This window comes from Microtus pennsylvanicus, chromosome 11 (assembly GCF_037038515.1).
Source record: "Microtus pennsylvanicus isolate mMicPen1 chromosome 11, mMicPen1.hap1, whole genome shotgun sequence".
In the NCBI taxonomy this organism is placed as follows: Eukaryota; Metazoa; Chordata; class Mammalia; order Rodentia; family Cricetidae; genus Microtus; species Microtus pennsylvanicus.
In genome coordinates, this window is record NC_134589.1 from 27,784,912 (window position 1) to 27,799,570 (window position 14,659).

The following is a 14,659-nucleotide window of genomic DNA, read 5'->3' on the forward strand; positions in this document are numbered from 1 at the left end:
TTTATTAGGCCAATTTGGCATGACGTCTGCTCTGTGAGGCACTAGCTGGCCTGAACCAACAGGAGAGTCATTTGGCATGCCTCTCAGCTAGGAATCTGAAGGTGGGAGGCTGTTTCCTTTCCTGCCTCGGCCGTTTGCTTCTGAACTCACGGAGGCCATGACAGGTGCTGACAGCCCAAAGGGGAGGCTCAGTTGTGTCAAGTAAATAGGATAATCAAAAACTGCGGTTAATAGGGGATGACCTCTATCTAACTGGCTCAGCGGCTCCAGGGAAGCAGAGTGACTGCCGTGAACTGGGAGGGAAGACGCCACAGAGAATCTGTCTCCAGCTGCTACTGACGAGGCCTGAGTGCTGCTGGAATAGCAGTGGCACCGGGGTGGAGGAGGCTCAGCTGGGGAGCTGGTCCTTCCCTTTCCCTCCCAGTGCCAGCCCCATGGGGCCTGACAGCAATCTGAACCCTCTGTGATTAGAATACAGGGCTGTTTACGAGGGCAAAATGAGAGAAAATGGATGTGGTCAGTTAACATTTAATTTTAATAATACCTGTTATGTCTGAACAGTCGACGACACACAAGGAAAAGTCTCCTGTGAATGTTTACACAGTGTGAACACATGCTTTCAGGATGCAGTAGAGGAGGAGAAGTGCATTCAGTTAACAACGCTTGAAAGAAAATCCCTTGTTATAAATTACACAAAGCATATAAAAATATTTCTCTGAATGCATAGATTAAGACTTCAAACTCACCTAAGAGCAACCATGCAGTTTCATCCCACTGCCAGAGGCAATGACCACAGAGGACTTCAGCGAAGGACAGGGCATCAGGCAGAGCCAAGTGGAACCTGTCCCCCATTTGGGACACCAAGACCCTTGGTCACTCTGCTTCTGCACTCTGGAGCACTCTTCTGTAGCCCACCTCCCGGCCAGGTCCCTACTGCTTCTGAGAAGCTCTCATCAATTGGGGTGGCTGATGGAGTTTGAACCCCAGTAATTTAGACATGAATTAATACTGAATTTATTTCTTCCAAGATAGAACCACACTTAATTGTATCAGTAAACTAAGTTTTTCCAAAGCAAATGGGGGGGGGGTTTAGTACATCTAGATAAAGTAGATTCTGATGGGTTGAAACACAGGGGAAGTTTCCTCATTAAAGCACTTGGGAGAAGGGGGGGGTTGAGCAACCGCCACTCGGCTACGCAAACACTCTACAAGAGGAAGTCACCAGCTGTACCAGGGGTGGGTATGATTAATCCACTACACAGAGTGACCCCACGAAGCTGGCCTTGAACACCTCAACTTCATTCCAGCATTCAGGTGGCAGGGGGAGGCCATGACCTCAGCACAACATCCTCTTCCACGACATCTGCATGTTCTCATTCAACTGCAGTGTTCTAATACAATTAAGTTAATAGTCAGGAAGTTAAGTTTCTTTGGAAACTATAGGCACTATGGGGAGAAAGCTTAAGACAGCAGGGAACCTCGTCAACAGCTGCTCCAGCCCCTGCTCTCCTGTTTGTCTGCATGGGCCAGGTCCTATTTCTCAAGTTAAGCTGTTTCAGCAAAACGGAGGCTTTTCAACTTTAACGATGCCTAGAAGGGGAAGACTCTCTGAATGAACTCTTGGGAAAGATCCTTACGCCATGCTCCGGAGTCTGATTGGGTGCTCACAACTGACTGTCCAGTGGACTGAGGGTGGTGATAGGGGGATTCCTAAGATCCAACAATTTGTTTACAAAAGCAACAGATTTCAGAGTTATGTAAAAATCCTAATAATTTCCAAAATAACCTTTATCTTTGATACAAAAATAAAGATGCTAACTCCTTTAGTTCAGTTTCCCACAATGACCGTTAAAACAGCAACAAATTCAGGCTCAAAAACTGTTTTTCATTTCTGGTGGGAAGTGAGAGTGGTGGGCGTGGACCAGCAGTATTTGTGCTCTTCTTGAATGGTGCAATTCAACAAGGATGACAGGAACTGCTTCAGAGTAAAAATGTAGTGATTCCTTTAGAAAGCATTAGAGAGCCCTCTAGTGACTGTGGATGGGAGGAGACGCAAAGATGACTGTCCTGAGAAGGTGGCAGTCATGAGTGGTCACAAAACAAAAGTGGGGGAGAGGGAGGGGAAGCTCTTTTGGTTAACAGCCTATTTACAATTAGGTAACTATATTTTTAAATACTTTAAACCTGAGTAACATTTATAAATACGCTATGTGAACCCTCACAGCCATGTGCTTGCTTTCCCCAGTCTTCCTCCCTAGTCGGTTCACAATTTCAGGAGCATCAATCACGAGCATGCAACACCAAGAGAAGTGCTCCCGGCCCTTCAGGTGCACTGTCAACAGGAGTGGCTGAAATAGGTCCGCTCTCAGGTTCTGCGTCGACAACTCTAGACTCTGCACATAAAACACTGGCTATCGTACCTCTGGTTTCTGCCTCTCAAGACCACTTCTCAGCTGTTCAGAGATTCAGCAATAAGTTTATTGTGCACCAAGAGGCTTGGAAGAGTGGCACCGCTGCTGGGGGTCGGGGTTCCCTCCTGCTGAGGCTGATGTTAGTGTACACTACGCAGTGACACCAGGGGCCCTGGAGGGCATCCGAGGCTTTGGGATCAATGGCTTGTCCTTTGGCCCAGAGGTGACACATACTGTCACAATACTCAGTGATAAAAGCCCTACTACGTTAGTATGTCAGTTTTGAAGCTCTCCGGTTGTAGCAAGGTCTCTCAGTCAGTGTGGACGCAGCATTTCTGAACAGAAAATTATTCTCACTTATCATCAGAACCAGCTCCAGCTCCTGGAAATCCTGGAGTCGGGCCACATCTTTGTCCTAAAATAAAACAGGGTGATGAGTTAAATTTTCCTTTCCATTTAGTTACTTTTTTATTATGTTTGTTTATTTGCTTATTTTGTATGCACACATGTTTGTGTCATACATGATACACAAGTGGAGGTCAGAGGACAACCTGTGGGAATGGGCTCTCTCATTCCACAATGTGGGGCTCTGGGATAGAACTGAGGTCATTGAGCTTAGCAGCAAATGCCTTTAACCACTAAGCCATCTTGCCAGCCAAGGGCAACAGATTAACAGAAGCAGTTTGTGTCTATGTTTGCTGGGTTGTACTGTAGTATCTTGGTCTATCTTCAATCTAGAAGGAAAATCAAATCCCTGGGGCAGCTAAGCAATGATCAGTCCCCAGGTATATCCTGAACAAGATGGAGAAGGCCCGAACAGTCTCTGATGTAGGATATGAATGTCCTGAAGGGACAGGCAAGTGGCTATCAGTTTTCCTCAGGAACCAAAGAAGCCAGCAGTTTGATGCTGAAGAACCTTAGCTGGCTAGAGGCCCAAGTGGGCCTCACCTCATCACAGAACACCCTAATAGAGCACTAAGGCAAGCCCCACAGACCCACATAACATTCTGCTTATCTTCCAATCTTCAAAAATGCCAGTGTGGCCAGTGGTGGCGCACACCTTTAATTCCAGCACTCGGGAGGCAGAGGCAGGTGGATCTTTGTGAGTTCATTCAAGGCCAGCCTGGTCTATAGAGCTAGTTCCAGGACAGGCTCCAACTCTACAAAGAAACCCTATCTCGAAAAACCAAAAAAAAAAAAAAAAAGCCAGTGTATTAGACAGTGTTTTAGAATATAGTAAGTAGCTCACACCTTTATTCCCAGCACTCAAGAGGCTGAGACAGGAGGACTGCCATAAATCCACTGCTGGCCTAGGACAAACAATAAATACAACTGAACTATGACCTTAGCTCCCTTAGCCGTTTGCTACTTACTGGCTTTCCCTTCAGCTATGACTCAATAACCAAGGAAGAAGTTAGGCGTGCTCCAAATGCAGACAGCAGCCACTCAGTTGTGCTGGGCAGACTTCTTACCTTTCTCAGCAGAGTATTGGGTAACTTCCTGATCTTTTCCACTTGGTCTGGATTAACACCCAGCTCACAGCAGCTCACTCTGAGCAGTTCTTGGTAGGTGAGCTCCTGTCGATCCAGTTCAATTTCAATGAAATCATTTTCCCGAAGAGATGGGTTCTGAATCCTCACCTTGAGTACCAGCTCTAGAGAAAGAGAAGTGTAGCTCAGTGTGTGGAACTGAAGGTCTGTGCCACCCACTAAGAAAACCTAGGCCAGTCAGGAAGGTTTGTTTACATCCACTGCTGGCTCTGTTGGAGCAGTTTCCTACATTGTCTTCTCCACTGTGGTTCACCAAGCAAAAGGGGGCAGGAGTAACAGCTATCCTAGCTCTGTAAGGGCCACTAATCTCTGTCATTGGACATAAGGAGGTAAAGACTCCAGAAGGGTTTGAGTACCAATTACACATGCGTAGGGAAAGAAGAAGACGATCAGAAAGATGGCAGGACAAGATGTGGTCCCCGAGAGATCTTCTGACAGGATTCAACAATTATGGATCTAAAGTTACTTAGGACACATAACATTCCTTGAAATAAAGACAGAAAAGGAGCCAGGAATGGATTCCATCACATACTTATAATCCCAGCAATATGAAGTGGAGCGAGAAGGACAGCCTGGACTTCTCATAACACCAAAAACAATTCATCCTAGCAACTCAGGAAACAGAGACAAGCAGATCTCTCTGTGAGTTTGAGTCCAGCTTAGGCTACATACCAAACCTATTAACAAAAATAAAAACAAAACAAACAAAAAACCTACCGCCAAGTCAAAATAAAAACAGCAAAGGAACAAAAAAAAAAAGTTAAATCTAAGCAGGACTTGAAACACTACACCTTGCTAAGTGAGGATCCTTGCTTGGGAGTAGGTAACATGACAGGCAACACGACAGGCATGAGCCAGGGTTAGAAGCAATCCATCCGCCTTTACAGTGCAGACCCGGCGTCAAGATGCCTGAAGCCAAGTATTCACATGCATTTGTCAGTTCTGCCCTGCTCTTAAAGTACAGAACGGCACAGCATCATAGGTCCAACATTAGCAGCTATGGTACCAGGTCTTCAAAACTAAGAAGTCAGGTGAACACAGGTGAAAAGGAAAGTGTACACCAGACGACATGGATTTTACTGAAACTAGAACTGTCTGAATGAATTTGTTTCCAATGTTCTTAAAACAGTCAGGCATGGTGGTGTGCTCCTTTATCCCTAGCATTTGGGAAGCACAGGCAGGTGGATCTCTATGAATTCAACACTAGCTTGTTCTACATGCGTTTTGGGCCTAGCAGGACTATATAGTGAGACTCTGCCAAAAACAAACAAACAAAACCAAACAAATACATACACAGAAAGAGAAATATGCATGAGTATGTATATACATGTGAATATGTATATACATACAAACACATGTATGTTTATTTGCTTCCTTCTCTTTATATCATCCCTTCTTTTCCCTTCTCTCTAATTAAGCCTAGAACTGTTACACCTACAGCAAGAAGGACACTTAATATCCACATCCTAGCTTCTTAATCCTACTCTCTACCCAAAAGAACCAGGGCTCCTAGGAGAACGGTGAACTGCAGTGTTGGAGTGGGGAAAATGACACTATAAACCAGGAACATCTTGTTGCACTAGAAATAAGGATGTGTTCCAAGAATAATGGGGATGTGTTCATAGAACATTAAGAACTAGCTTGAAGGGGTTCCCACTGGCTAAATTAGGAATAATCTGAATATCAAAAGAATGACTGTATCAAATTATTACAACACATTGAATATAATATGAATTATGAGTCCAGGCTGGAGAGATGGCTCAACAGTTAAGAGCACTGGCTGCTCTTCCAGAGGACCCGGGTTCAATTCCCAGAATCCACAGGGTGGTTCACAACTGTCTGTAACTCATTTCAGAATATCCAATAACCTCTTCTAGACTCTGAGGACACCAGACACATACATGGTATACAAACATTCATGCAAGCAAAGCAGTCATACCAGAAAAAAGTCAGTATGGCTATAACTGAGAAGGAAAAGTCCTTCTTTACTGAGATCTTTTTTTAAATTTTATCTTATCCCCTTAACTGAAATTACATAAAGTTGTGAGTTGCCATGTGGGTGCTGTGAATTGAACCCAGGTTCTCTGGAAGAGCAGCCAGTGCTCTTAACCACCGAGCCATCTCTCCAGCCCTGCCCCCCAAGTCCTTCATTATAGAAGAATAGCAAGTAAAAAACAGAGAAGGAATGATCGCCTATTTCACCAAATAACTCTCTGAACCCTTCAATATTATAGAGAATCATCAAGAATTATCAAGAATATTAGGGGAAAAGGGCTGGAAAGATGGATGAGCTTTTAAGAACACTTGCTGTTTTTGCAGAAGACCAGAGTTTAGTTCCCAGTACCCATATGCCACATGGCTCATGAGGCCTGAAATTCTAGTTCCAGGGATCTGGCACCTCTTTGGTCTCTGTGGGCACCGTCCATACATGGCACACTTACATGAAGGCAAAACACTCATATTCATAAAAAAATTTTGGGGGGGGGTCTTTTGAGACAGGGTTTCTCTGTGTAGCCCTGGTTGCTCTGAAACTCATTCTGTAGACCAGGCTGACCTTGAGCTCACAAAAGATCCACCTGCATCTGCTTCCCGAGTGCTGGGATTAAAGGTGTGCACCACCATACCCAGCAAGAAAAAATTTTTGTTCCTAGGAATGATAGAAAAGGAACAACATTTCCATATTTTCAAATAAAAAGTTTACAGTGTATGAATCCTGAGAGAAGGGAGTTCCTTGGAAAAGGTCCTGGAACCTTTCCCTGATTCTGCATACACCCCAGTTAAACAGACCTCACTCCCGAGGCAGAGGCTGTCTGCTGGGAAGGCATTACCTTGCATATTAAATGGAAACGCTCCAGTGAAGAAGAACGGCTGAAATGCTGGCGCTGGTCCTGCATATGTCCCGTTTTGAGGCTCCAGAGACATCGGTGGCTTAGATGGGACAGAGGAGAACAGGGAGCGGTTCTGACTCACTGGTGGCTGACAGACAGGACCAGGTTTTGTGCTTTCTGGTGTTCTGAGTATGGCAGAGGGGGCAGAAATATCACCATTCTGAACCAGTGCTAAAGAGGTGTGGTCCCTAGGAAAGGCCCCTAGCAGAGGGGGTTCTGTGGGGGGCAGCAATGGCGGTGAGCCGTCTGCAGGGGGTGATGCTGGAGGTGTGGAGGGGCCCCCATTCTGCAGCTGGGTGGAGTCTTCTGCTGCGGACGTGTAGATAAAAGGGAAGGCTGGGTTGGCCAGATAGTTGGGAACAAAGGGCAGATCTGACTCCTTCTTCAGCTGGGGGAGCTCGTCATCGTCATCAGTTTCTTCCACTTAAAAACAGAAAGATACAGACCATGAACTCACCAAGAAAGGAGCATGGTGGAAACTAGTGTCACTTGAGATGTGACAAATACTTTGGTTAGGACTGACTGCCTCTTGAGGTCAGAAGAGAGAAGAACATTTTTACTGTCTTCACTTTTACAGATTATAAAACCACAACTTATAATATTGGAATCCTACAAATAATGTGAAATCACAACCTTGGCATAGTAACTAATTTACAAAAGTAACACCTGCTATCTGATCAGCATCAGTGTGGCCAATAATACCACATCTTAATGTATTTGTTTGACAAAATCAAATAATATTACCCCAAACAGACTTACCTCCCATAATCTTTCTGATTTCTCTCCTTGATGTTAACTGCACTGGCATTTCCCCTTTTGTTGTAAGAATGTCTCTGTCAGCCCCCGATTTTAGCAGGTAAGAGACCACCTGGCCATGGTTGCGCTTACATGCCCAGTGTAAACAGGTCCTGTCCCAAAAAAAGGAGAAAGAATGAGTGAAGAAAGAGAAAAGGTGATTCAAGATTCCAAATTACAAACATTAGTAAATAAATATACATAAGCTTGTTGGACTTCAGCTAGAACTCAGAAGTCAAACTAGCAATCTCAACTTTTCATTTCACAAAGCAGATAATCAAAATATTAATATAGTCAGGAACGGTGGCACATGCCTTTAATTCCAGCACTTGCAAAGCAGAGGCAATCAGATCTCCGTGAATTCAAGGCCAGTCTGCTCTACATAGTGAGTTCCAGGAAAGACAAAGCTACATAGTGAGACCCACCCCCATCTTCAATAATAATAATATTTTAATATGCTTAAATTTTATTTTTAAGTTTCATTCTTGAGGCTGGAGCTGTAACTCAATGGTGCTTGCCTAGAACACACAAGGCCTATCTGGGTTCAATCTTAGCACTGCAAAATAAATAGATAAAGTTCTAATTTTTAGACCTCAAGAAACATTAATCTATGACAGGAGCTTCTATTTCCAAGGTTCCAGAGACTGCTGGCTGCTGACTGCAGTGACATTTCAGGATGCTGCTCCATTAGTAAGATCCATTAGATCCTGGTCTCTTTAAACAGATTTCTATGTTACCTCTTTAGTTTAGAAACTAAGGAAACTTTATGTGCATCAAGTGCCAGCTGAAGAGTAAATATCGTCAAGCTAATAGCTATCTCCTACCTGCGGTTTCTCTGTCATGTCAGTCATACTACAGCAGGGACTACTGCATCAATCTTAGCTGCTTACTCCCCTTTCCTCAGTTTCTTTCCTACACACACCTACACACATACACGATTTCCAAATTTTCACTTTTCAAAATGCTGGGTTTTCTCAATCTCTCCAGCGGCTACCAACATATTCTCATCTGCTCAAATAAACACTGCACACATACTTTTTTACTCTGGAGGCACTGAAAACAAAGATATCAACAACCAAATTGGTTCAAGAATAGACCCTGCTAACAGTCTCACTAAAGCAAAACTACTTACTATTCTATACATAGAGGTGCTGCACAGTCCAAAGGACTGTTTAATACTGTAGAGAAATTTAGTTAGCATCCCTCAAATACGCCATCTTAACAGAAGCTGCACCCTCAGGTGCAAAGCAGAGTGCATATTATGGAAGGAAAACACTTTTCCCCATTTTAATTGACCCCATTTATCAACTCTCTGATTTAACCTAGATAATCACTGTCAGAGTTTACAGCCAAACTCAGATAAGATAATGAACAGAGAAGAGGCTCAACAAAGAGGCCACTAACCTAAGAAGTACAACCGTCGTAGAGTTTATTTCATTTCAAGGAAAAGTTGATTTGTCTTGTGTATCTTTACATTAATAACGTAGAGAACACAGCCCGAATGACTGTGTGGAGTCACTCATTCACCATTCACCCGCCTTTCTTGTACTCTGTAACAAAAATGACTGCCCACATGGGGAAAACAGCAAAGAAGCTTTTAAAATTCTTTTGTCGTGCTGTAACCCAGGGCATCACACATGCTAGGCAAGTGATTGATCACTAAGCTACACCCCCAGCAGAGGGTGAACAGAAGGCAGCATCTACCTGACATATATAGATGTGTGTGTATGCATGTGTGTATGTGGATGCATGTGTGTATGATATCAGAGACTGAACCAATGTTTCACATATGTTAGGCCAGCATGCGACCATTGAGCTACATCTCCAGTCCAAGTGCTTATTTCTTATCACTTATTAGTGAACCTAGGATAATAAACATTGCTTAGCATAGGGGGATCCAAAATTTCCTTGATTCTGAGCAAACCACAGCTCCGAGTGTGTTTGTGTGAAAATGTCTGTGGCACAGGCTTGAAAAATGAATTACAATACGGTGAGTACTCAAAAATAAACGGATCAAGCTGAGTAAAAAACACGCTCCCTTTTGGAAAGAAGTATTTAGTCAGCCGTGAGCAGAGTGAAAGAGAGAGACTGTGAGTGGGTCAGAGACATTCTGAACAAACCACCAGCTAAGAGCACTACCACGGAAATGGGGTTAAGTGGACACAGCATGCCCCAGCCACCCTGGACCCTCATGACCACTGTTTCAGTCTAGAGCTGAGTGGCTATGGGCAGCTGTAACTCACATCCACTGCAGTCAGGCAGTATTTTCAACTTCTTCATAAACCATAATACTCATTTCTAAAGCCAAAGGGGACACATGACACTTGAATTACAATTGATGTGGAAACTCTATTTTTGAACTTCAACTCTTTAAACTTTATATTTGCAGTCCGAATATCCCATTAGGGCTGGAAAGTATTTTAGACCAGAGGCTTTGGGCATCATTCATCAACTGGGCATCATTCATCACTGCTGAAACTGTGGTTACTGAGCAACTAGGAATTGAAAGCAGTCACCAGTCTACTTTTCAATATTGAAAAGAGTTGGGTTTTTTTTTTTCAGGGTGACTTTATATCCCAACATGTTGCCTAATAACAAGAAAATAACAATAGCGAGCACAAACTTAATACTTTACATGTTGGACATCGTTCTAAAGACTCCACTCATTTAATCTTCCAAACATCCCCTGAGGAGCTGGGTATAGTGGGGTTTGCCTGTAGCCACAGCTACTCAGTAGACTAGGGTAGGAAGAAGGTAACTTTGAGGACAAGAGTTAAGGCCAGTCCAGGCAACACAGCAAGACCAAGTCAAGAAAGAAAGAGAAGGGTAGGGGATAGAGAGATGGCTCAGCAGTTAAGAACACTGATATCCTTCTACAGGTCTTGAGTTCAATTCCCAGCAAACCACATGGTGGCTCACAACCATCTAATATGGAATCTGATGCCCTCTTCTGTCATGCAGGCATACATGCAAAAAGAGCACTCATAAAGTGCATAAATTAATAAATCTTTAAAAATTTTTAAAAAGAAAAGAAAAACCTAATATTGTGATCATTCTTCACTCATTTTACAGTCAACTAAGCTAGGACAATTCACAAATAAATAAGCAAACTAGAAAGTGTGTTAGGTGGATGGATAGTGTTATGGGGCAATAAAGCAGAGTAACAGATTAGGAAATGGCAGGGTTTGGGAGGGGAGTTGCATAATTTACTTATTGGTGTTTTGAGACAGGGTTTCTCTCTGTGTATCCCTGTCTGTAAACCAGGATGGCCTCAAACTCACAGAGATCTGCCTGCCTCTGCCTCCCAAGTGCTGGGATTAAAGGCACGTGCCACCACTGCCCAGCTAGAGTTGCTGGAAAAGCTTTACCATGAAGCTAACATTTAAGCTAAGAGCTGAATGATAGAGAGCAAACCATGGGTATATGGAAGAAAAGCTTTCTAGGCAAGAAAGAAGGCAAAAGCAAAAGTCTAGACTTGGGGTGTATTGTTCCAGGAAAACCAGGGAGGCCAAGGGAATGGAAAGGAGTGAACAAGGAAGCAAGTCTCAAGAGATGGGGCCAAAGGACAGGTAAGGGAGTGGAAATCGATTTTCAGAGGAACATGGGATCCACTAGAAGACTCTGCGCAAAGTGATCCAACTGTTCTAAGTCAGGGTCCCTCAAACCACGAGTTAAGGTCATGATATAAGCAAGGACACCATGCAAGTATCCAGCAAGGTGAATGGCGGTGGCTTTGTATGACAGTGTGGCAGTCAGATAGTGGTTTTGAGAGGTAGTCAGATCCTATGTGAACATAGAAGCAGCAGAACTGGCTGACTGTATGTGGTGTGTGAAGGAAAGACAGGGACCGAGGATAGTGCCTACATTCTGGTCTGGTCATATAAGAGGCTGAGACAAGAAGGACTCAAAGCGGTAGGCCAAGAGCATAAGGCGGGATAAAGGGAATCTAGGACTTCACTCTTGGATTGAATTGATGGGAGTGGAGTAGAATTAAATCTATAGGAAGCCTCTTCCCAGGACTCCAACCTCACTTGACATTCACTGTATGTCTAGCAAGGGCAGGCACTGTGCTGAGGGCAACAGACGCTGGATTCACTTTCAGCTCTACCAGTTACTTAAAGGTGAACAGTAACGTAGATTAATTAAATCCCAGATTTAGTAATTTAGGGATATTTTGAAAATTGGGTGGTTTACTTAATTTTCTTGGGGACACAGTTTCTTGATCTTTAAGGTGGAGAAAATAATAATGACATATGTCCCCAGATAGTCATAATGAGATGTCAAGTGTTCAGAACCATATCTGGGCCACAGAGCACGTTCAATGCATGGCAGCCATGTATTATCCTTCATCTCAGTAAAGGCTAACAATCCTTCTGAAATCCCTGGAAAATGAAGTGACTCAGCCAAGAGCACACAGCTAAGCAGGTACAGCCTGCAGCAAGGCCAGGCTCACTGCTCTGTAAAACACTGCCTCCCAGTGCCAAAACAGCAATTCACAGCTTTTGGAAGGCATGACAAGACAAACACAACTCCAAGTTTTTTTGGTTGCAAACACTTGAGACAAGACAAGAAAAGTGTTTGTTCACTGTCTCCTAGCTGTGGACAGCTATCTGGGATAGTTTCTTTAGGGAAAGGAGGCAGGTAGATTTCTTAGGAAGCAAGGAAACCTCAATTTTGACTCTGATATCCTATTAACGATTGTGCGACCAGGACAAAACATTCTCTGGAATTCAAATGATCTCCAGTGTATGGGTGTACGATTTCCAAGACGTACAACTCTATTTACAAAGCTGGGGGGAGGTAGATTCAAACTTACTTTAACTTTAAACTAGCAAATAGGCTAGTTAAACATTACCTGTATTAGGTAGAAGTGCAAAAACGGGCAGAATACCACATTCGGTAACTTCAAACTAAAGGCTCGATCGCATCTTAAAATGAGACTCCTTATTTAGTTGGGAAGGGGGCAGGCAATCTGCAAGCAGACATCTAAAGCCTTGGGTGAAATTCTCTGTGGGAAATTGTACTAGGAAAACAAAACCCTCTACAGGGCAAACAAATGAGCCTCCTCCCAATAGCCAGCTGTAGGCAATAGCAAATCACTGCTGCATTGAAACCACAGAGGCAAATTATGATGCAAGTGGTGGGGTTTTTGTAATTGTTTCTTTTCTCCTGGTCTTGGCTAGAGAAATAGTGCTGGTTCTACGACTGGCATTTGCGCGGTCGCTTATGCTTTCATCTCTGCACGAAGTGTTCTTCAGAAGCGCCCCTGGCAAAATAATTCAAGCCTGATGAAATCCAGAGCAGAGTCGCTGAGAATCAAAGCCTCTAGTATCACTTTTCGGGCCAAGCATAACCAGGGGGTGCGGGGGGGATGATGGCGTGGGCTCTAGTGTCCTAGAGGGCGCTGGCCGCGGTGGACCACGGTAGGGTATGATTTGGGAAGGATGCGCTCACAACCTCCTAGGCCTGAGGTGCCAGCCTTCACCTTAGCCAGCGTGCTGGGTCAAGGCTGACTGCTCCACGCCCCAAGCTAGCAGCCCTGAACCCTCAGGCCTCCCCCGCTCGCCACTTACCAGCCGTTGACCTCATTTTGGGAGTTCACATCCACCCCGCTCTCCACCAGTTTCTGCACCTCCCGAATGTCCCCCAGGGCCGCTGCCTCCCGCAGCCTCTCCTGCTGCTCCTTCTGCTCTAGGAGGGCGTTCATCTTCCCCAGGGCCCCGGGCCCCCGGCCGCCCCGCCCCGAGCCCGTCAGCGCCGCCGCCGCCTTCGCGGCCCGCTCCCGGCCATGGGGAGGGAGCGTCGGGTTCGGCCGCCCCACTCGCCTCTCCTCCCACGCCCGGCCTGGGCCCTGTGCTCCCTTCCGCCCTCCCGCAGATCCCCGGCTGTTGGCGGCCCGCAGGCCCAGGCCTCCTCCCCCGCCGCGCCTCCCGAAGGCCGGCTCCGGGGGACCCTATTTAGTGTGACAACACTAACCCAGGTACTTTTCGTTCCGACCAGCGGCCCCGCCGCCCCAGCCGGCTGTTTATGTAACCGCTGCACTGGATTATCTGCTGTGATTCATCCTCTATTTTTAGACCTCCCAGCTTCCAGCTAGGAGGACAGACACAGGAATAGTTGCGGGGCGGAGGGACCCGACATATTTGAGAGCCAGAAAAACCATATCCTCTGAAGCAGGCTGCTTAGCCGGCATTAAAAATAATTGGTGGGTTTCCACCCACCCCCCAAGTTTAGTAGCTCTTTTTTTTTCTTTATCTGAGCCAATTTTTGCCCGGCAGGACGGGAAATGGGCTGAAAACGATCCTTCTATAATATGCCCATTATTTGCAAAGATAGATGACACTGTTCTTTCTTATTTTTGTCGGTGCTTGGGACCATTTAGCTAGAATATTTATTTCAGTACTTACTGTTTTACCCCTTATCGTTTTTAGACAGAAATTCTTCTAACTTGGCTCTTATGAAAAATAACATTGTTTACAGCTTATAAACTGCAACTCATTATATCTTATAAATTATAATTACTCTGTAAGTCATGTAAGGAAAGACAGGGGCGGGGGGAGCGGGGGGGGGGCGGCGCTTAGCCATCCAGGTCCTGATCCTAGGCGCTGAGGGTAGAGCTATGGTGTGTTCATAATCAGCAGTGTGCAGTACTCCTTGCCTAAACTAGCTAATGAGGCTAAGAGCCCCCGTTGGCACTGTTCTACTACCCTGTGGGAGAAGCAGGAAATATTGTTTTGCTGAGCCCAGGTGCCTTGGAGAGATCTCTGATGTGACGCTGGCTAGAACTTTGCAGATGGACGGGGAAGCAGAAAGGAGGGCCTGAACAAAGAGGAGGTGAGATAGGAAGGGATAAATTTAGGTATAGTCTTTACTTCCAATTCTTGGAGCTGCCAAGGGCTCCCAGCATGCATTTGTCTTGTTACTGTTTAAGAAAAAGCAATGTCTGTTTATTATGATACAGTAATTCACAGAGTACACACTGCACACCAGGAGTGATGAACATCAACTGACTAAA

At 44.9% G+C, this 14,659-nt stretch overlaps 1 protein-coding gene across 1 annotated transcript; it reads right to left on the bottom strand.

Annotated features, from left to right (window-relative positions):
• Positions 1-512: 512 nt before the first annotated feature.
• On the bottom strand, positions 513-13,591 carry Ankrd40 (ankyrin repeat domain 40). Its single transcript, XM_075991076.1, has 5 exons — positions 13,218-13,591; positions 7,609-7,757; positions 6,790-7,272; positions 3,884-4,065; positions 513-2,826 (listed from the first exon to the last, which is right to left on the bottom strand). Exons 1-5 carry the CDS (start codon positions 13,349-13,351, stop codon positions 2,680-2,682), a joined length of 1,095 nt encoding a protein of 364 aa, XP_075847191.1. The 5' UTR covers positions 13,352-13,591; the 3' UTR covers positions 513-2,679.
• Between the last annotated feature and the right edge of the window lie 1,068 nt (positions 13,592-14,659).